Source organism: Pseudonaja textilis, chromosome 1 (genome assembly GCF_049901715.1).
Source record: "Pseudonaja textilis isolate UNSWEBS1 chromosome 1, rPseTex1.2, whole genome shotgun sequence".
In the NCBI taxonomy this organism is placed as follows: Eukaryota; Metazoa; Chordata; class Lepidosauria; order Squamata; family Elapidae; genus Pseudonaja; species Pseudonaja textilis.
In genome coordinates, this window is record NC_141990.1 from 274,194,236 (window position 1) to 274,217,480 (window position 23,245).

The 23,245-nt window shown below is 34.8% G+C and overlaps 1 protein-coding gene across 4 annotated transcripts in view; it reads left to right on the top strand.

The window, feature by feature from the left end:
* Nucleotides 1-23,245, top strand: part of FMN1 (formin 1) — a 136,661-nt gene that overhangs the window by 31,118 nt on the left and 82,298 nt on the right. For 2 of the 4 annotated variants that reach the window (XM_087921829.1, XM_087921828.1), the window contains exon 4: nt 7,036-7,153. The exons of 1 other annotated variant lie outside the window; for it this stretch is intronic. In XM_087921829.1, coding sequence (XP_087777955.1) covers nt 7,036-7,153 — 118 coding nt within the window. Of the gene's footprint in view, nt 1-3,850; nt 6,288-7,035; nt 7,154-23,245 lie in introns of those variants that run through there. One more of the 4 variants, XM_026710413.2, reaches the window with a different exon arrangement.

The following is a 23,245-nucleotide window of genomic DNA, read 5'->3' on the forward strand; positions in this document are numbered from 1 at the left end:
ATCTCCATGGCCATGTGATCAAAATCCGGACGCTTGGCAACTGGCATGAATTTATGACAGTTGCACCATCCCTGGGCCATGTGATCAGCATTTGTAATCTTCCCAGCAGACTTCCAACAAGCAAGGACAATGATAGAAGCCAGATTTGCCTGGCAACCTCATGTTTCACTTATAACTGTGGCAAAAGTATCATAAAAGGGAGTAAAACTCAGTTTTGCTTAGCAAAAGAAATTTGGGTCTCAGTTGTGGTTGTAAGTCAAGGACTGCCTATATTTATTTACTCTGTAACTTGATATCCTGCTTTTCTGTCAGTTGGGCTTTGAAAGGAGCTAATAATATAAAATGTCATCTATTAACCCCACCCCACCCCAGCGAACACTGAATTATTATTAGTAGCATTTCTTAAAAGCCCTAGCTGAAGAAGACAGTTATTTCTTTTCTTGACTGGGAAAAAAATGATAAGTTAAACTCCTTAGTTTGTCATGAGACATGGGTCATTGCATCATGAAATTTGGTAACAGCACTTCTGCCAGTCCTAAACAGGTTTATGTCAAGAAAAGCATGTTCTGAGATCTACATAAAAAAAGTGTCTGTATCCTGACCCTTGACTTGGGCAGGGGTTGGACTAAAAGACCTCCAAGGTCCCTTGCAGCCCTATGACTCTGTGATCCTCAGGACCTTTCATATGAGTGGACCTCAACTTCCAGAATTTCCCTACTGGTAGGCTGGCTGGGGAAATCCTGGAGTTGATGTCCATGCAGATTAAAGTTGTTGAGATTGAGAAAAATTAATTTAGCTGATCTTGAAAAGCTAAACAAGGTGAAATCTTACTAGTACTTAAATGGAAGACTGAAAGTTAGGTTGGAAAGATAAAAACATCCTAGAAAAAACAGTTGCAAATTACTTTTGTACCGTTGCCAAGAACATGACATGTCCACATAGATAGCAGGAATTAAAGTTTACTCAAGGAGATTATCTTTTTTTACTCCTGGCTCATCAGTTGTCTTCCCCATTTACCAGGTGAGATGAATAGATAAGCCTGAAAGAAAAGCATAAATGCTGAGATATAAAAGGAGATCACATTTTTTAAAAAAGCTTTCTCAGACAAAATAGGCTGCCAAGCCTAGAATGAGTTTTGAATAATAGCTAAATTATCAAAACCATATTCCATAGCAAATTATTATTTTATTTAAATATTATTTATTATTTAGATGCTTAACAAAAGATGCTGCATAATTCATTTATTATTTTACATGATAGGGTATTGCAAAGTTTGATAATGACAAAGAGAATGAGAGAGAGTGACCGGCGAGGTACCTCCATTCTATCCTGCAGTATGCTTTTTATTAGCATAACTTAGATGTATTTTTTTTTCAGAGAAGGTGTTCCTATTTTGAAGCAAACAACTGGATTCCCACAACTACCTTTATTTTCTGAGAATATTATTTATTAGTTGAAACATCTCTAGTCATATTGGAGGTTTGAATGAATCCATGAGTAAACATGGTACATACTGTACATGGTATGGTACATGGTACCATACTCTACATTCAGTACAAAATCTTTCTGCAAATTTGAATCCATGCTTGCTATTTTATGAATAGTTTAACACACGATTTGACTTAACATTTGCATGCAACTGTATATACCCAAGAACTCCAGGTTCTTCTTATTCTCATTAAGGGTCATCAATATGTTTTGCTTCCAAATAAGCTCTCAATGGCTTGAATTTGTTGTAAGAGGAAGGATATAATCTAATTGATTCTTACATTGAGTCCTTCTAAATACAGGAAGCATTTAACTATAACCTTGTTATAGTAATATCCTAGGCTTTGATGTGTGAAGCACGTTCAGAGATGATATCTGATAATGAGATCATTCCATTAGAATCGTAATTCCTTTTAACAATATAGTAAATAGAAACTACAGTATACCTTTGTAATGTAATATTACATATAAAGGAAATAATTTGCCATCAATACAATCCTTTTCCTAAATCTATGCCAATCCCCTGTTTTTCAATTTGTTAAATTAATTGAAATCTATAGTTTAGTTATATCATGGTGTGAGGAACATGGCCTTGGCAATTATATTTGAGAAAGACAAAAACTTAGAACCATGATGGCGAACCTATGGCAGGTGAGCTGCAGGCAAACTTACCTCACTGTGCATGCGTGTGCCTCACAGCTGATTTTCGGTTGGTTTGAGGCCTTTTTTGGCCTCCCAGAGTCTTGAAAAAAAGCCTCTGAGGCTAAATAGGTCCGTTTCATCACTTTCTGTAAATACCAGAAGTGACGAAACAGGCTTATTCAGCTGGCAGAGGCTTCTTTCAAGCCTCTGGGAGGCTGAAAAAGGCCTCAAACCAGCCGAAAATCAGCTGTGAGGTGCAGTGCAGGTAAGGGGGGGGCAGGGGATTGTGTGCGCAGGCATGTACGGGGGCACACATTGCCTTCTGGATGCTGGCATGTGAGCATGCGTGCACCAGCACATGCACAATTTTTGGCACAGGAGCCCAAAAAGGTTAGCCACCACTGCCTTAGAATATGTACTTTTCCAGTGCTAGAATGTAATGGAGAATGATATATTTATTAATTTTACTCACTCTCATTTAATTTAGTCTTCTAATGGAACTTTGGACAAAAGAAATTTTTCAGATGGCACAGTCCAAATGTTTAAAGATTTCTTTGACACTAATAATCATTTTTACTTTATTTATATCAACAGCAGATATTGCTTGCATTTATCAAGTAAGCATATACTGTGTATATGTAAAAGCTGAATAGGTGGAAAGAACTGTGACCTAATTAGTCAAAGCAAATAAAATGTCATTACCCTGTCTAGAAATATTCCACTTAAGATGTTACATCACTGTTTTTATTTTAAAAGCATAATAATTAGCCTATAATTATATACATTTTGAATAGTAGGGTGTTCATCAAGGTGAGGCTATGACAGTGCTCAGAAAGGGGAATTTGGAAAGGTGTAAAGGAATGGCCATGAAAGAAGAAGTAGAGGCAATGATTAGACTAAGAAACTAATTTGAGAAAATGTCTGAGGCATATCTTTTCTAATTCACACAAAAATAAAGGTAAGAAAGAAAACCTATTCAGGCTTCAGGGTTGTAGGCTTCCTCTATGGCTGTTATAATAAAAGTAGTCGTCTTTAGGGCATTCGTTTCTTAGCCGGGTCTACCTTATAGGGTTGACAAAAAGGCTTTCTTTCTTTATATAGAGTTGGAGGTTTCTCTCCCCGTGTAAGGAAACTCCATTCTCAAGTACATAAACAGATACCAAAGTGGGAAGGAATGAAGGGATTTAATATTATACCTAATGGAATAAACAAAACATATAAAACTATATTTTCAAAACCGGTTGAATTTCCACAGTTTTTGCAGCCACCAAAAGCTGTGGGCGAAGTTCCTCAAACAGCCAAACAGCCAAATGTCACTAATTTCTAATGTGTTTGAATGTATGGATTATTATATGAAAAAAATAACATTAGCTTCTTTTAAATTACTCTGTTTCCATTTAAACTAAATTAATATTTCTTTTTGCTTTGGCCTTGTCTGGTTTTTGGAAGGTGGCTCATGGCATTCAATTCAAAAGCCAGTGCATACCTCCAATGTATTTTATATTTTAGAAAAAAAAATATTGATAAATGTTAAGCAAGTAAGCTGAAAACCGGCTGAAAATAAGATCCATCGCAAGCCCTTAAACTACAGAGGTATTCAGAAATCAAATAATTGTGTGTATAAAGTATATGTGCAAACACCCAAAGACAGCGGAAATACATATTTCTAAATGTCCTGTTCCCTCAGAGTTAATGAATATTCTCTCTGTTTACTTTGCCCTCCCATATAACTTCTAATCCATGGGTGTGGTGAAACTGCCTGATTAGTACCTGTTTGTGGGACACAGAAATAGTTGTGGAGTTTGAAACACAGTAATATGAAACCAGTCCTCTTGGTAGATGTTCACTCGCTGCAAGCTACATTCCAGACCAAACCTGCACCAAAAGCGGAAGAGTGTTTTCTTTTTATTATTATTATTCAGCTTCAAGGGCAGTACAAGTCAGTTAACTTCCACTCTTCAACATTTGAAATTCTCCAGAAGACAAGGCACGTTTTAGGAAAGAACTTCAAATAAATTCCAATCCATCAAGATTTTCCGCATTTCTGATACATAGCTGCTCTGAAGATTCTGCTAAAGCAGCTTTTGACCACAGTGGGGATCTTTCTGAAATTTTCTGCTGACAGATTTTTGTGACTCCTGAGCCAGCATAAGGAAATAGCAAACTGCAAGTACCAGTTGTTCAGTACTAACCTTTAACTCTATTTTCTAGAAAGTAAAAAGCTTTGGAATTCACAGAACAGTATGAATTAATGCAACTGTGCCACATGCTTTTCAGTCGATTAGTTTGCAGATTTGCCTTGACTAAAAAAAGGCCTTTTGTGTAAAAAAGTAAGTTGTGTTGCTGCTGAGAAAACGTGGCATGCAAAATGAGTGAAATCTTCCTATTTCTTCAGTACTAAAGTTTTAAATGTTGGCAGGAATTTGCATTTCATACCACTATGTTGTAGGAAAAACTGTGTGATTCGGAGAAGCAGCTTCCCTCCATAATGATTCAATTTACTTACTGAATACAAAAAACATTTCTTAGAAGTAATTATATAGAAATAAATAGTTCTTGTTCCAAGAATATATGTGTGTTTTGATTTGCCCAACATGGAAAAAAAACGTGATTTCAGTAAGCTGTCTAATCCAGGGAAAGAGAAAGAGACTGAAGCAAGCCATGCTTTCTTAACTAAATTTTCTATGAAAGCACTGTTTGGATTTACAGATAAATTAGAACCAGGAGCTTCAAAACAGCAAGTGGTTTTAAAAGGGCTTCCAAATATCAATGGGGATATTGATAGCCATGTGGACAAAGAAGATGAGAAGAACAGAGTAAATGAAGAAGCTGATCTAAATACAGCTGATCTGCTTCCAGAAACAATGCATGAGGAAAGTAATGTTCAAGCTGTTCCAGAAGCTGACACAAGAGACATTTTTGTTTTGGGGACAGTCTCAGGAATGGATGACCCGACTTCAAATGACCCTGAAGAAACCATTACTGGTGCTTCAAATGTGTGTAGAATTTATGCTGGAAACTTTGTTGACTCTGAAGATAATGACAGTATAGATAATACCTCTATAGACTTTGCTTTTGTCTCAGATGATCATCAGGCTGATGTTTATGGCACAAGAGACTTGGAAACACAGCAAAGGGAGCAGAAGGAGCCGTCCCTCTCCAATTCCTATTCTAGCCACTCTCCTTTGTGTGAATTCAGCAAACAAGATTATAAGGATTCCATTCTTGTTCAGGGTACTTTGGCTCATACAACAAGTGACACAGAATTAGACAATGAGGCTACAGATCTAGATGTGGATGGAAATGTAACAAACTATCCTGTGTTAAATTGTGCTGTATCATTGGAGGATAATGATGAAAATGAAGATACAGAACTATATACAGAAATCGGTAGTACTATACCAGGGAATAACACAGAATCAATTCTACCAAGTTCCAAATGGCCTTCAAAAGAAATGGGAGATACAATACCAGAAATGTATTCAAATTCAAAGGTTGGAACACCAGTCAAGGAAAATATTAGTTCAATTGCTACAGCAAAGGATATTCAGGAAGCTGAAGAAGAGCAGAAATCTCTTTCAAGTGACTGCAGCACTGATTCTCCTACAAAACCAGCTTCAAGTGAAAAGTCCTTTCAGCTCCCAGCCTTCTTTAGTGGATTACGTGTTCGAAAGAAAGGGTTGTCTGCAGATTCGGAGGAAACTGTCACCGAAATCAAACAGAAAGACAGTGATCTAGCTATGCTCAAACTAAGACAGCCTGTTAAGAAATCGAATCTTGCACCTGAGCCAATAACCAAGAAGAAAATATCAGAGCCAAAAGGTTCTCCTACCTTTCTAGAACAGCTTTCTCAGTTGTTAGGGCCTAAAGCTGAGGAGAAAGGTATTGATGAAGTAGTACAAGCATCTACAGAAGTCCAAGAAAGGAAATCTAATGAGAAAATGGATCCATGTGAAGAAATGAAACCAAGTCCTGCAGAATCTGCACTGGATGCATTTAAAGCTTTATTTACACGTCCTCCCAAAAAAGAAACAACTGCTGACATTTCAGAATTAGAAGCAATAAAACGCAAAATGAAACATGAAAAGGAATCTTTGATGGCAATATTTGAGAGGTCTAAAGCAAAATCCGGTGACGCAGCCACAGAAACAAAACCAGTAGGTTGATTGATTCTCTTGTGTGCTATGTCTAGAATATAGTTGCAAAAGACTGGAGTTTTTGATAGTTAGGTTTCATCAGTGAGTAGAATTAAAATAATGGTAGTAACTTCTGATGCAGAAAATGTACCACCAAACTGAGGCTGCCCTCCGTTTTATTTTTCTCACCACAATACTAGATAATCTTGATAAAAGTTGTGCATAAAACAATATTGTATAAAATAGCAATGTACATTATATAAATATAGATTATCATACATTAATTGGCAAAATCTTGTATGCATGAATTGTCAGATTATATTTCAGAGAGAGAGAGGTGATAATTGAGAGGCGTATTTGCCTATAATTTATAGATTTGTGACTTACTCATTATTTTAATTTGTTTTTTAAAAGAAAATTAACTATTAGTCAGTGTATTGGTAGGCAAATACTCATTGTAAAAACATTTTAAAATAATTTGTTTATATCTAATACATTAACATTTTGCTTTTATCCAAGAGATTTAAACCAGGATCATAATATATGTTTACTTTTATCTTTAAAATATAAATTCACACTGTAGGGTAGTGTAAATTGACGATTATTATCCTACCCAAATTCACACCGTGGATATTAAGAACCTGTTAATGGACATCCACCTAGTTTGAAAATAAGGAAAGAAGAAAAAAAAGTGTATGTACAATAATTTATAGAGTGAATATTGAATAATGTAATACATATTTTTGTTTGTGTGGTTTTGTTTTATCAGGCTGTTGTAATTCCTTCAGAACAGGATGACAAGACTCCAGGAAGACTCCAGACTGTCTGGCCCCCACTCAGAGCAAAGGATGAAGAAGAGAAAATAGGCTTAAAATATACAGAAGCAGGTAATTGAAAGCAAGGATACATAGAATTAGTAATGATAGATTTCTTACATGAATGTTTACACAATGTGCTTGAAAACAAAAGTTATTGTATCATTTCTGGGATACAATTTCAAAGGTTGAAATAAGTAAATGATTTTGAGGTTATTTCTGTTCATTATTACAATGCTTATCCCTTATGAAAAGTTCCTCTTTCAAATATTTTTTTTGTCAAGCAGTTATAAGGAAACAAGTATGAACATAACATATAAACTTTTAAGTATAAACATGTATAAGTATATACATAAGAATTTAGTACGAATAAATGGATAAATGGGAATAGTAGGACAGGGCAGTAGGCGCACTGGTGCACTTATGCATGCCCCCTTACAGACCTCTTAGGACTGGAGTGAGGTCCACGGGAGACAATTTAAGGTTAAAGTTTTGGGGGTTTAAGGATGTAACAACAGAATCAGGTAGTGAGTTCCAGGCATTGACCACTTTGTTGCTGAAGTTGCATTTTCTGCAATCAAGTTTGGAGTGGTTTACTTTGAGTTTGTATCTATTGTTGTCCGTGTATGATTGTGGTTGAAGCTTAAGTAGCCAATAAATACAGCTATATTAACCCATTGAGAAATTCTCTACAATCTGATTTTAAAGTATTAAAATGATGTTTGAATACAGTTAGATTTCAGTTCACCAATTGTGTTTAAAAATGTTTGATTTGCATGATTATTAAGAAATGCAATGTCATACTTTGCATCAACAGTCAATCAAATTGCTCTATTCTGTTTTCTTACTAAAGAACTATTTTTAAAAGTGCAATAGTTGGTAATTTGTGAAGTAATACAGCTCAAGAAATAGTACATCTATAATAGCTTAATTATTGCCATTGGCATGCATTTTGTACATTTTTTGTAAGAATTACAAGGCTCAGATTAAAATACAGAAACATTTGCTAGAAAATTAATAGAAATAAGCAAAACAGTTCAAAATCTTAAACACCATGCATACAAAAGGCATACTCTTTAAAATCTTCTTCATTTTTTTCTATGTTGATCCTTTTTATTAGTTTATAATACAATAAATCCAAAAATACAAAAGTAAATAATAGGGGAGGGAGAAAAAAAGGGGGAGGAGAAAAGACATTGACTTCCAACTCCCTTAGCTGCAGTAGAACAAGATAGTAACATCAAACCTCAACTTTTTACATTTACATAATAGTATAAACAAGCCATTTTTATAACAACAAGTCTATCTAATTGGTAAAGCCCAAAATCAAAGTTTCATTTTTTTTTTTGTATCTCAAGCACAAAGTTCAGAAGCAGTTTACAAGTAGAAACAAAAGTAATTGTGTATTTTTCTTTTATCAAAACAGTCAATTTAGCCATCTCAAATAACTCCATCAACTTTTTGCAGCTATTTGTCCATTGTGGAAATTAAAGTGTCCTTCCCTTTTTGTATATATCTTGCTGCTGACATCAAAGTTCCAAAAAAAAAATCAAGTCTTTTTTCATTAAACCCCCAAAAGAAAAGTTTCTCTTTTATCTTTATATTCATTTTAAGAATCTTCTGTATTAGAATATTAATTTGTTTGCTTTATCACATGTACACCATAAATAATAAAAAGTCCCTTCTTTACATTTGCATTTCCAACAGTCATTTGAAATAGCTTTATACATTCTTGATAACATGTCTGGTGTTAAATACCAACTATACATCATCTTATAAAATTTTTCTTTTAAATTGTAATTTAATGTAAATTTTAAACCTTTCTTCCACATATTCTTCCATTGTTCAAGCATTTCATTAAATCTAAACTTTCTTGGCCACGGAATCAAATGCTTTACATATTCACTTTCCAAATTCAGATGTAATAACATTTTATAAATCTTAGCAATAATATGTTCATCATTACCACACAGTAGGTTTTCCAATTCATTTTTAACAAGTCAAACTCATAACTCTTTTTGTCTAATTTATATCTTTCTTTCAGTTATAAATATGCAAACCAATGGCAGACATGTCCTTATGATTCTAGGTCTTCTTTACATTTGAGGATAGAGATCACCAAAATTCAAATATATTGTTTTACCATAAGTCTCACTCTAGGTTCTCTTCAGGTTGTATAAATCTTTTGCTTTTTAACATTCTAAAAAAATATAAATGGTGAAAACTGACTAAATTATAAAATTACTTTGTGAATAACGTACTAAAATGTTAACATCCCAAATTATTAGACAATTAGGTGAGTGTCTGTGATTGTATTTCTATAGGAGCCTATATGTGTATATTCTCTGTATATATGTTACTGACAATGTCTGAAAAGCTGGCATTGTATAGAATGCCTAGGAAATCTATAGAATGTGTCATGTTTTTAGGCAACGAATGAAATGTTTGTTATTTTAATATGCTATATACTTTTACTAGGCTTTGTATTATGTAGAATGACAAGAACCTCTTAGGCAAAGTATGAAAAGAGAGTAATGAAAAGGATTAGGGTTAGTGTTAACCCTCTTTTTCGAAAAAAACGTATATAAAAATGAAAAAGGAAATGCAAAATAAAGTGCGGAACTTTCTTACTGGAAAAAAAATCAGGAGGAAAAAGACCAGCATTGACCTACTTGTAATAAGGAAGACTAGAATGGCAATTTAGCAGGACTATTTTATACCTTGCTGTTTGCGTTTTGGCATTGCATAGAATGCCTAGGACATGAAATATTAAGCATTTCATACCTTGACATCCCAGTTTTGACATTTTATAGAATTCCTAGACGTTCTATAAAATGCCTAATTTCACATATTGATGGTAGCATATATAAAACGTTATCGTGGTCAAGTGAGACATAATGAAAGACATAGGAACATAACACAGAATGCATTGAAATGAATATTTGCAAGGTTCTAAAATTAGGAGATAATAGCTTTTTGGTATGTCATGTATACACACACACACACACACACACACACACACACACACACACACTTAAGCAAATCTTTTTCAAACCATGCACCAAACTTTAAGAATCACAATGATTCTACTGAGAATTTCAGAAAGAACCCATAGCATCCTGGGAAACAGCTTTGACTTTTTTCTTCCATAACTGTTGGTTTGAGCTAGGAAAAAGAAACAATATCACACTCCCTTGGGCAAAATTTTTGATTATATAGAATGTGCTCTAAATGGCATTTTCACTGTTCGCTGTGCACTTAACAAGGAGAAGAGAGTTTAGAATGCATGGGGCTACACACAAAGATTTCTCACCTAGTTTGAGAAATACCAGAATTAGTCACACTTCAGTAAGAACGTAAAAAAATTATTCATGATATCTTAATCCACCGATCTTCAGAAAAGGGTCAATACGTTGTAATGTGGGCTGCTCTGGGTGGATGCATTCACTGTAAATCTTCAGTGGATAAACTTAGATAAGTTCCAATATCCCAAAGACTTGAAATATTATTACTTATCTAACACATGCAGGTTCTCATCATGGCTATTCATTGTTTTGAGCTTAAAATGTTAGCAACTTATTTACGGTCACTTTGGAATCAGCCATTCCCCTCCTAATGAGGGATTTTAGGTTGGCTTCCAGGTGAACTTTTAATCCTAAATGACACAATCAAAACCATTAGCTGATTTTTGTCCTATAATAACTTCTAGAAAATTCTCCCAGGCTATTGCTGTCACAGAACATTCTACTTACATAACAGAAAAGCACCAAGCTGGATCCAACTCCTTTTCTGAAAATAGGATCATTTCCTTGGTTGCCATCTGCTCAGGATATTTTTGCCAGTAAAAAAGGAAACATTCATTATTAATACCCTTTTTCAACTTCTCTCACTATAGCACATAATCATGGACATTTTTAAAGTTAACCATGGAAGCATGGAAAGGTTTACAGAACAGAATAACAGAGTTGGAAAGGACCTTGGAGGTCTTGTAGTCCAACCCCTGCTCAGGCAAGAAATGCTGTACCATTTCAGACAAATGATATCTTATCTCTTCTTAAAACCCTTGAAGCATCTACAACTTCTAGAGGCAAGTTGTTCCACTGATTAATTTTTATAATTGTCGGGAAATTTCTCCTTAGTTCTAGGTTGGTTCTCTCCTTGATCAGTTTCTATCCATTGCTTTAGAGAATATGTTGACCCCCCTCTTATTTGTGGCAGCCCCTTAGATATTGGAACACTGCTATCATGTCAACCCTAGTCCTTCTTTTTATTGAACTAGACATACCCAATTCCTGAAACTGTTCTTCATCTGATTTTGCCTCCAGTCCCCTAATTTTTTTTATTGCTCTTCTTTGCACTCTTTCTAGAGTCTCAACACTTTTTTTATACCATGGTAACCAAAACTGGATGAAATATTCCAAGTGTGCTCTTATCAAGGCATTATAAAGTGGTGCTAACATTTCATGTGAATTTGATTCTATCCATCTCTTAAGCAGCCTAGACTGTGTTGGCTATTTTGGCAGCTGCGGAACACTGCTGGCTCATATTTAAATGATTGTCCACTAGGGAAAATTATCCACTTGATTTACGAGGTAGAGGAATATCAACAAAATTGCTGTGCCATCCTTTCTGCCGGTGGACCTCACCTTTTAATCCCATGGATATCCACTCAGGCAGATTTTGAATCTAATCCAATATTTCATTTATATTATATGCCTATTATCCTAACTGTAACTTCTTGACCTTCGCAACTTTAAAATGTGTGGACTTCAACTTCCAGCATTCCCCAGCCAACTTGCTGAACTAGAGTTTTCAAAAAATATCAGAAAAGGACAGTGTCATTTCTGACCTGTCTGTTTTGCGTCAAGAAAATTGCAGACATGACCATGCATTTTCCAAGACTCAAGCTTGATTGAAGAGCAACTTTCCCCTTTTATTGTAAAAAACTATGTAAAGATTCCGTAGAAATTTAGAAAATTGGAATTTAATGAGACAGTAGGTACAATATTATTAGGTGTCACTACTTGCTGTCGCTCTGCAATAATTATTATATCAAATATAATTTGCACAGACCTAAACTTCAACAATTGCATGCTTATTCACTATGTGATTGAGTGAAAAGGAAATTTAACTCAACACAAGTAGAAGAGAAATGTTCAATAGCAGTTGGTAAAAGTCACTGCCATCTATACAGACTATACATTTTACTTTAAAGCCGTATATATGACTTTTGAATTCTTCCCTATTTTTGCTATAATTGCCTTGAATTCTACATTTTTTGTTTATAAATATCATTAATGATCTACTTGACCTAACCATTCAGTTTCTAACCCAAGAGTCTTCAAACTTGGCAAGTTTAAGACTTGTGGACTTCAACTCCCAGAATTCTTGAGCTAACATGACTGGAAGAGGAATTCTTGAAGTTGAAGTCCACAAGTCTTAAAAGCAGGGGTGGAATTCTACAGGTTTGCACCTATTCACTAGAACCTGTTGTTAACATTCTAAGTATTTCGGAGAACCGGTTGTTAGAAGAAATTACTGGCCTAATCCTGTAAGGAAGGTGGAAGGAAACATTCTGTTGTTGCTTACAGAAACTGCCTCTCCATTAACTCTTATTACATTCTTGGCAGGACTAGACTTCCTGTCTCAGGAACGTCTCTGGAGTTTTTTTCCTCCTTTGCTGGTACTTTGCTTGTGTGGAGTGACCATTCAAAGTTACAATGGCACTGAAAAAAGTGACTTATGGCCGTTTTTCACACTTACGACTGTTGCAGCATCCCCACAGTCATGAGACGCCAGGCGAAGAGATGCGTGCCTCGATGTGAGTGATGTTGAGTTGGCCACACCCAGCCAGTCACATGACCATGAAGCCACGCCCACCAACTAAGCCATGCCCACAGAACCGGTTGTTAAAAAATTTGAATCCCACCCCTGCTTAAAAGCTGTCAAGTTTGAAGAGCCCTGTTCTAACCACTAGTCCTATTGTTTTAGTTTAGTTACATAACATCAATTTAGTTACAGATCACATAAAAGGTTTATTATGGTCATGGCATTATGGTCAGGAGCATGGGATAAATTAAAGTAGATTTTATTTATTTATTTGATTTGATTTGATTTGTCAATCGCTTACAAGATAATAGGTATAAGTATAAACATGAGTAAGAATACAGGAAATAGGTACAAATAAATTTAATGACAAAGTAATAATAAAAATCTAAAAAAATATAAAAAGCTAGGATATATGAACAATATATTAATTTAGATAGATATAGACAATATAGATATGATATAGATATAGATGCAAATATAGGTAAACAATTTTAAAAAGTGTAAAAGAAGAGTTAGAAGCCATAGAGGACTGACTATAAAAGGTTAGTATATGGAGGACTATAACAAGCTACAGAGCACTCTAATATGGTCAATTAGGTGCTCAATAAATCCAGTTTAGAGCAAAAGACATCATCATTTTAAGGGAAAACACATATTCTTATCAAATGTGTCTTTCCTCCCTACAAAATAAAAAAGGACATAAGGACTGAGCATTTATCAGATTAACTGCTCTAACTCAGTACATAAATTTGTACTCTATAAGTGGAAACATTTATGTACTACCTCAAATAGTTTTTTCAGCTTATGGAAAGAAAAAATTGCATCTTTAAAATGTTTATATAAAAATAGTACACAGACAAAAAAGAGAGGTTCTTCATTATATTATTTGTCAATATATAAGTATTGTATTTCATATTACAACCATTGCTTGTGCCTCTGACAATGTACTGTGCTCAAAATGATGCTGTGCATTTCAATTGTGTTGAGCTACTGTTGTATCTAATTATTTACTAAAATGGCTTTCTGTCTTCCCACTCTGAACAGTGGCAGTAATTTGATTTTTTTTTTCTGATACAAGTAGTATAAAAAGAGAACTTTGTTTAGCTGACAGTGTTGGAAATAATCGCAGTAAGATATAATTTATTTCATGTTTTAAATAGCATTTTCTAGTAAGTTTATATGTTTCATTTCTATTTCATCACCTTTTACAGTTATTTAATCCTGCAGCAAAGTCACGCTGTTTCTATGGCACCTCAATTTCCATGGCAACAGATTGTGAAGCTATAAATACTATTTTTAATTTAGTGTGAGAAAAAGAAGTAAGGTTGTGAATGAAAAAAAAAGTACCTTAACTGAAAACTGAAAATAATAGTATTTCTCATAAAAAAGCAGATTTCAGTTGTAATATTAACTGTGTTACAGTATCTAACAACATGCTTTAATTAAAATAACCTGTTTTGGGTTCAAGTGATGCATGATCTAGCATTTTGAGTGATTTCAGGTCACAAAATCACAAGTTTAGTTTTCCTTTTATTCATGACAAATGGAAGATTTTGAAGACTTGCCCATTGCCTTGTTAATCTGCAGATTTTTGTGCAGCTCTGAGTAACATTGTACTTTCCTCATTCTTTTATAATATTTGCGGAAATTACATTTTAACTGGGAAAAATAAAATCCTTTTAAAGACAATTGATTCAGACGGTACTGTTAATTTAACCTTTTTTCTCAATATGGCACTCTTAGAGATCAAACCCCAAGCAAGCAAGCCAATGGGTGCATTGACTTGGGGATATGGAAGCTAAATTTCAGCATGTGGTGAGGCCATTTTGGGAAACACTTAATTGCAAAATAGTACCTAATAACTGTACTATTTGTGTTATAATGTCAGTTTAAATTTACATTCTGTAAGCTGCTTACTTTGGAGAAAGTAGATTTCTGTCAAAAAGCTTCCATTAAATCTAATTTACCTATTTATATAACCTATGTAACATTATTTGAATATCCTTTATTGTCAAATATGTAACAAATATACTACCTTTTACAATTAAATCAATACAGTGCTGAAAGTCCTCTTTTCTTACTCAAGAAACCATTCAAATGATAAACAAACGCAAGTGAACCCTTTTTATGGTATAGTTCAGGAGCAAAGAACCTTCTAAATAAGCTTTTCAGTTATTCATTTTGCTACTTTTATGAGTAATCTAAAAGAGGGCATAGAATTTCCATAATGGGATCTTGCATGCATCCTTTTGTAAACCTTTGTGAATATTCTATGAGAAGATCCAGAATTAATTTAGATGATGTCATGAACTGAAATAGCAATAGCAGTATCTCTAAACTATAATCTACTGTTTGTACGTGTATCCTCCATGCTGAATGGAAAACCACTTTTCTGAATTGCTTTGTAAATTGTATTTGTGGAACCAAAGTGGACAATTATGTTCTAGTTGAATGCAGTGATCAATAATGGTTTGTACTAAATATAAAATAACCAAGTGAATCTAATTAAAAGAATAAAAGAGATGTGGGTGGCTATGGCTATGACATCCTATAATACAAATAAAGTTTGCATCTGAAATGACTCATTAACCGAAAACTATGTTGTATGACACAAAGTAAACATTCCATTATTATCATTCCTTTGTTTAAGATGGGCAAATGGGAGTGTGAAGCATATCAAAGGCATGTTTATTTAACTTTCTTCAATCTTTGCCAGTTGGGTTTAATTATTTGCTGGACCCTGTTGCTGGACTCTGTTTTATCACGTGATCTGACAATGGGTTAATTTTTCTCTAAGTCATGAGGCAGCCAGATAGTTAATAAAATAAAAAGGGGGATTATGGGGCCCAGTTAGTGTTGTCATGATAAATGAATAAGCATGAATGTGTTGTGTATGGACAAGGGAGCAAATGCTTCATAAATGAATGTAAATGTGGTTGAGTATTTACAGATAAACTAGGCAGAAACTCAGGAAGAGGTTTGTTTTGACTGATTTGCATTTATGCAAAATTATCTTCCTGTGTTTTTTTATGAAAAGCTCAGTATCTATAGCAATAGCATGTTGCCTGAATTGTTTCTGTAATCTTTATAAAATTAAACTCGAATAGCAAAACTTAGATTTCAGCAAGGCATTTGACAAAATAGACCACAACCTACTTTTTAGTAAGCTAGAAAAAAGTGGAATAGATAGTACCACCATCAGATGGATTCGCAACTGGCTACCAAACCTTGAACTTCCACAATCTCCAGTACAAAAAATTATTGAACTATGTCCAGTTGCCAGCAATGTAATCTTAGTTATTCTTTGTAATTGTTGTGAACCTTGCTTTCCTTTTGTTGTACTGGCTTGTTGAGACACTGGTCTCTAGCGATTTTCAATTTCAGAAAGATTCCATCATCTGACTATTTTTATTCCTGACTGTTATTAATATTGAATACTAATAGTGTATGTAGAGCTGTCCATGAAGATAGATTAGAAACTATCTTCAATGTTCTCGACTACAGCAAGTTTAAGATGCATGAATTTCAACTCCCAGAATTCCCCATCTGGCAATGAATCCCACTTTCTGAGTTTGAGAAATGTTGCTTTAGATTGTTGGAAGTGCAGATTTCCACTGCTATCCGCAAGTATGTGTAGTTGCTTGAAACCTTTCAATTTAATTGAACCTATGCCAGTGGCTGGTGTTGATTTTTAGAAAGTTGATATGAACTTAATATGGCATACCTAGAGTTGTTTGGACTTGGAGGGGAAATAAGATCAGCTCTGGTTAGTGTTTGGATGAGAAACTATGAGAAAATACCAGAGCTGTAGTCTAGACTGGGAAGTTTTAAACTTATCCTAGAAGGCAACATGGAACAATTTATGTATTATTGCCAATAATGCATATGCTTGATTCAAAAGAGACCTTGATTTAAATAAATAAGGCCATATAACTGTACCTCATGGAAGAGTAAGTTTCCCTACAATGCCAGGATAGAGAAATATCCTGTGCAGAGAAAAGCATATAACAGATAATCAGAGTTGGAAGGGATCTTGTAGGTCATCTAGTCCAACCCCCACCCAAATGAGAGATCCTACACCATTTCTGACAAATGGCAGTCCAATCTCTTCTTGAAAGTCTCAAGTGATGGTGCTCCCACAACTTCCGAGGGCAAGCTGTTCCATTGGTTGATTGTTCTCACTGTCAGAAAGTTTCTCCTTATTTCCAGGTTAAATCTGTCCTTCTTCAGTTTCCATCCATTATTCCTTGTCTGGCCTACAGGAGCTTTAGAAAATAGCTTGACTCCTTCTTCCCTGTGGCAGCCCCTCAAATATTAGAAGACTGCTATCATGTCTCCCCTGGTCCTTCTCTTCACCAGACTAGCCAAGCCCAGTTCCTGCAACCATTCATTGTATGTTTTAGCCTTCAGTCCCCTAATCATCCTGGTTGCTCTTCTCTGTACTTTTTCTAGAGTTTCAACATCTTTTTTATAATGTGGTGAACAAAACTGGATGCAGTACTCTAGGTGTGGTCTTACTAAGGCTTTATAGAGTGGTATTAGTACTTCCCTTGATCTTGATTGTATCCCTCTGTTAATACAACTTAGGATTGCATTAGCTTTTTTGGCTGCTGCTGCACATTGCTGGCTCATATTTCGATCCCTCTCACAATTACTGCTATTGAACCTGGTTTCACCCAGTCTATATGTGTATTTTTGGTTTTTCTTGCCTAAGTGTAGGACTTTACTTTTCTCTACACTGAATTTCATTTTGTTAGATACGGCCCAGTGTTCTAGTCTGTCAAGATCCATCTGGATCTTGAGCCTATCTTCTTGAATATTAGCTATTCCTGCCAGCTTAGTATCATCGGCAAATTTGGTAAGTTCCCCTTCTATTCCCTCATCTAAGTCGTTAATGAAGATATTGAAGAGTACTGGGCCTAAAATGGAACCTTGTGGCACCCCACTGCTTACTTCCCTCCATGTAGACTTCGACCCGTAAAGGTCTACTCATTGAGTATGGTTTGTCAGCCAGTTGCGAATCCATCTGATGGTGGTACTATCTATTCCACTTTTTTCTAGCTTACTAAAAAGTACTGGATGGAAGGTAATAAAGGAGAGAAGCAACCTAGAACTAGGGAGAAAGTTAGAACAATTAATTAAGTGGAACAACTTGCTCCAGATGTTGTGAATGCTCCAACACTGGAAGTTTTTAAGAAGAGATTGGACAACGATTTGTCTGAAATGGTATAGGGCAGTAATGGCTAACTTGTTTGGCACTGAGTGCCCAAAACATGTGTGCACGCACCCCCAAAATGCAATATGTGCACATCCCTGTACATGCACTCCACCCCCTCCATTCACTCCCACACATGCACACATGTCCCCCCGCATGCGTGTGCATCCCCCCGCATGCACCTGCCCCCGGATGCATCCCACGCCCATGCATGCACAGCAGAGGTGTGAAGACCAGCTGGCCAGCGGGAGGCTCTTGTGCGGCAGAGCTGAGCTGAGATGACGGCTCGCATGCCCACAGAGAGGGCTCTGCATGCCACCTCTGGCATGTGTGCCATAGGTTCGCCATCATGGTTTTCTGCCTCAGCAGGGGGTTGGAGTAGAACATCTTCAAGGTCCCTTCCAAGTCTGTTACACTGTTCTATTCTGAATATATGTATCTGTTGCCAAATAAAGGCCTTGCCTGTAGCTCTTAAGATATTTTCAGAGACTTACATAGGTTCTTGGAAATATATTTCAGAATTAAAACACTGTGTTTCATTGAGGAATATATAGGAGCACAGAATGTAATAGCATTTAATTGGGAAATGTATAGGAGACATGGAACATTAATATGTAATCCAGATAAATATGTAATCCAGATAAATTAATATTTTCTAGGCTATAGAAGCTGTAGCTTTCAAGATGCAGTCAGAATGGATTCCTCAGCCTTTCTGCCTGAGTATTTTATACTGCATGTTAGAGGGATTGAACCAGGGACTTTTATGTAGGCAAAGATGACATGTAACCATGGGACAGAATTAGGATACAACTATGGTGTCAATATCATTAGTACATTACAAAGTTGAAAATATGAGTTCTACTTTGCAAAAATTTGATTCAGTACAGTACTGTTGGATGCACTTCCAATGAAAAATCTTTCAACTGCCATCATGAAAACCAAAAGATTTATTTTTCAATCTTCTTTTCCCTGTCTGGATTTCCTGAAGTCTTAATATGAAAGAGATTTTATCACCTTTTTATTGACCTATTCGCTGCATTATAATTACTTGATACTAGGATGCATAGTAAAGTGCAATCGTTCAACCAACATTTCTTAAAATGTTTAAATTTGTTTAAAGAGTCTGTCTGTTATTAGTCAATATTTTATGTATATATTGAAGCCTCTGATCTGGAAATGATACTGAATTTACCATGACAATTTTTTTTGCTCGTACTCACTAGTTCTATAGATAATCACAAATTGTACACATCATAGATTAATCTAGAATGCTAGGATTGCTAATTCTAGAACAGTTGGAAGCATTATCATTTAATCCAGTTCAATTGCCTGGATTAAATGATAAATCAATATATTCTGGTTACAATAACTATATGTTGTGTTGTAGTTAGTTTTTCCATCTCTTTCCACATATCATTGTATTCTCTGTCAGTAATTACTATTTTGAGTTGTTGTAACATGATGCTTGTGTCATCAGTGATAGTAGTTGGCCACCTTCTCTTCTGACAGCCTTTTACTGCCTACATACTTGCAAATGATTTATTTAAATATGTTTAAAGTACTCCTAAGTAGATCTTTTCTATGCCTGTATTCTGACTTTCACTTAAGCTTTTTGCATTTGTTAGAAGAAGAAAAATGTTCCAAAATGTTGGGCATTGTATCATGTACAGTTCATCTTTGTTGATGCACCTTTGTTGATTTGCAAAGCAAAACTTTATCAAAGCTTTAATAGAAATAATTCACTTCAATGTTTTTAACCATGCAGTTCGATTTCAACAAAGCATAAACTACTGACATCTAGTGGCTAAATCAGAAACTTGACAAATATTGAAAATTGTATCTAACATCCTCAATATAAAAATGAATATGAAAATTAAACTGAAATGGGAAGATACTTTTAAACTGTACCCTTACATCACCTTTTCTGTTAAAAATTGTCTTTTCATTTGATTTTCTCCCTAAGAAGAAAGTTCCTAGGTCTATAAATTTTTAAAGCTTGTATTATTATAAATATTTGTATGGTTACTGTTGGTTAGTGACATCCCGTTCATTATTTTCTTTTAAGGTGCAGGCTGCTGCTAGCTGCCATTTTTTTTGTATTACATTTTTTGTTTATTAATATTGTTGTGAACTTTATGTTTTATTCACCCACCACCTAGGATTATTTTGGTGAGAGGTCTGGCTATATAAATAGAAAATAAATAAAGAAGGCCTCTTCAGATGTTTTGCCTCTCCAAATACTGTATTTTACTTAGAAACTGTGGTAAGGCAGAGTAACTGTGGAAACATTTTATAAAAGGATAGCACTGTACCTTCAAAACAAAGACATATTGAGAAATGTTCTCAGTCTCTCTCTGTTCATCCCCTACTTCCAAGTGTTGCATTGGCTGCCCCTGCTGTCCATGTTTAAAAGACTACTTATTTTTTCGAGGCCCAGCAGTGCAGACTTCTTTCAGGGCTAAGCTTTGAGCATTGCATGCTGTAGTTATTACTACCTTCCTACAAGACCTCTTAATATTTGCTGCACTGATGACTTTATGGCTGCTGGGCTTTCTCCAAAATTAACAGTTTTCAATGCTGGTAAGTGAGGAGGAAACAGACAAGCGGGTGGAGGAGCAGGTTTTACCTCCTCGATCTAGCTGTCTCAGCTACACTGAGATCACGGGAGGGAGTGTCAGCTTGTGTGTTCACAGGTAAATAAGATGGAAATACCTGTGTAGAGCCACTGTTGCATCTTTCCGCACTACTATGATGTGTGAGCTGGGGTGTTTGGCTAATATTAGGGAGATCCAATCTCAACTTCACCCAAAGTCATGAAGCCTCAATGAGTGATTTTTCGGCAATCATTCTCTCTCAGTTTAACCTCCTTCACAAGGTTGTTATGGTAGGAAAGAGCACTGTTTATTTTATTTATTAATCAGAGTTGTCTGGCTACCCATCTCACAGAAAGTGACTTTGTATTCTGCCTTGAGATCCTGACGGAAATATGAGGAGTAATTCTAAGAAGCAGGCAAGTACTGGCAGCCTATGGGTCCCAAAAGATTCCACACCCTTGTTGTAAAGAGCCACTTCCTTTGTTTTAACAGCTGTGTGTTGTAGAAGGAGTTTCTCTTCTAGTTCTCCCTCCACTAGTGAAGCTCTTAAGGAGATGGAAGAAGAACTCTGCTTTATCTGGTTCCCCTGAGGAGGAAGTTTTACTGTATAGAGATGATCAAGATGATAAAATGACTGGCAATCAAATCCCATTTCCTTCTTCATACAGCTATGAATCATGAAGCACAACGGTAAACATGTTGGCAAAATCCAAAATCCAAATTATAAGTTATTAATTAAGTCAGTCAAGATTTAATAATAACTCTATAAAATTTTGAACTTCTGTAAGGTATACCGCACTATGAAATTACAGTTCTCATTTCCAAAATTGCTGTAAAATAGATTTTTCAGTGAAATTCTGTACTGTAACCCCATGCTTCTTTGCAGAATCCTGCAGCCAATTCTTGCCTATATATAGATTGGTTTATAATACAATGCTCTGTTTTCTATTAATCTAATTTGCAATAAGGATTGAAGTATTTGTTCTGACGGATTTCTCGAAAATACTTCCAGCCTGCTTTAAATGTAGTAATCCTGAATAATGAACTTGTCAAAGGCAAATATATAAATCCACAGTTTCTTGTTTATCATCTGAGCTTAGCTATTATTTAATGTGCAACAAATACTGAGCTTCTACTGTCTTCTCTAAAAACAAATATGTACTCTTCATCTTAAATCAGATTAAAAAAGTATTTTTGTCCTATAATATGGTTTGATTTATAAAAGATTCTCTCCTATATTTACATCTTATAAAGATCTAAAATGGATATGCCCCTTTCAGCAGAATTATCAGCAATAAAATTGGCTTAAATTCTATTATTATTATTATTATTATTATTATTATTATTATTATAGTTTTTTATTTAAAAAATAAATCCATATTTCAGTTATACAGTTTGTCTGTGTACATATACCTTGTGCAAATATTGATATTTGTATACATTTCTTGCTAAGTTTACATTCATATTACAACCTATTCATTATTATATATCATTATAACAATATCATTTAATTTCTTATTTTATTTTCCAACCATTTATAAAATAAATCCTAAATCATATAATACTTTATCCCTTCTTGTTCTCTAATTGCCAATGTTAATCTACTCATTTCTGCACATTCCAATATTTTCTTAATCACTTCCTTCTCCATCAGAACCTTTTCATTTTTCCAATTTTGAGCAAATACAATTCTAGCTACTGTTAATATAGGTATAATTAAATATGTTTTTTTTTTTACTATAGTTCTTGGGTAAAATCCCCAATAAAAATATCTCAGGCTTTAAATCTATATGTTGTTTTGTCATCTTTTCCAACCAAGTATGTATTTTTGTCCAATATCTTTTAGTTTCTGTGCATGTCCACCACATATGGTAATATGATCCAGGTATCTGATGACATTTCCAGCATTTCTCTGATTTGTCTTTAAACATCTTTGCCAGTCTTGCTGGGACAAAATTCCATATATAAAACATCTTATACAGATTTTCTTTATAAGCTGTTGACATTGTTAATTTATAGTTTCTATCCCATAGTTTCTGTCATTTATCCAAGTCTATCCCATTAACCAAAATTTTCCCCCAGGCTATCATTGTCTCCTCGACTTGTTCTTCTAGTTTCACTCCTAGTAAATAACCATACAATTTTTAAATCATCTTTTCTTCCATTCCTCTTAAAATTTTATCTAATTCAGTCAATTCATTATAAAACCCATCTGCTTTAACGTCTTTTTCATATCTAGAATGTATTTGCATGAATGAGTACCAATTCATATCAATCCCTTGTTCATTCAATTCTTGCTTTGTTTTGAGTTCACCCCTTTCATTTAAAAGATCATTATATCCAACAATATATCCCATTTTAAAAACATTTGGATATATAAAAGCCTTCATTGTTGATAACCAGGCTGGTATTTTCATATAATGTTGTTCGCTTGTTTTCTCCCATATTGACAATAAAGCACCTCTTATGTCTTTGAAAATAACCACGTATCTTATTTTTCTTATACCATAAAAAAGGGTGCCAACT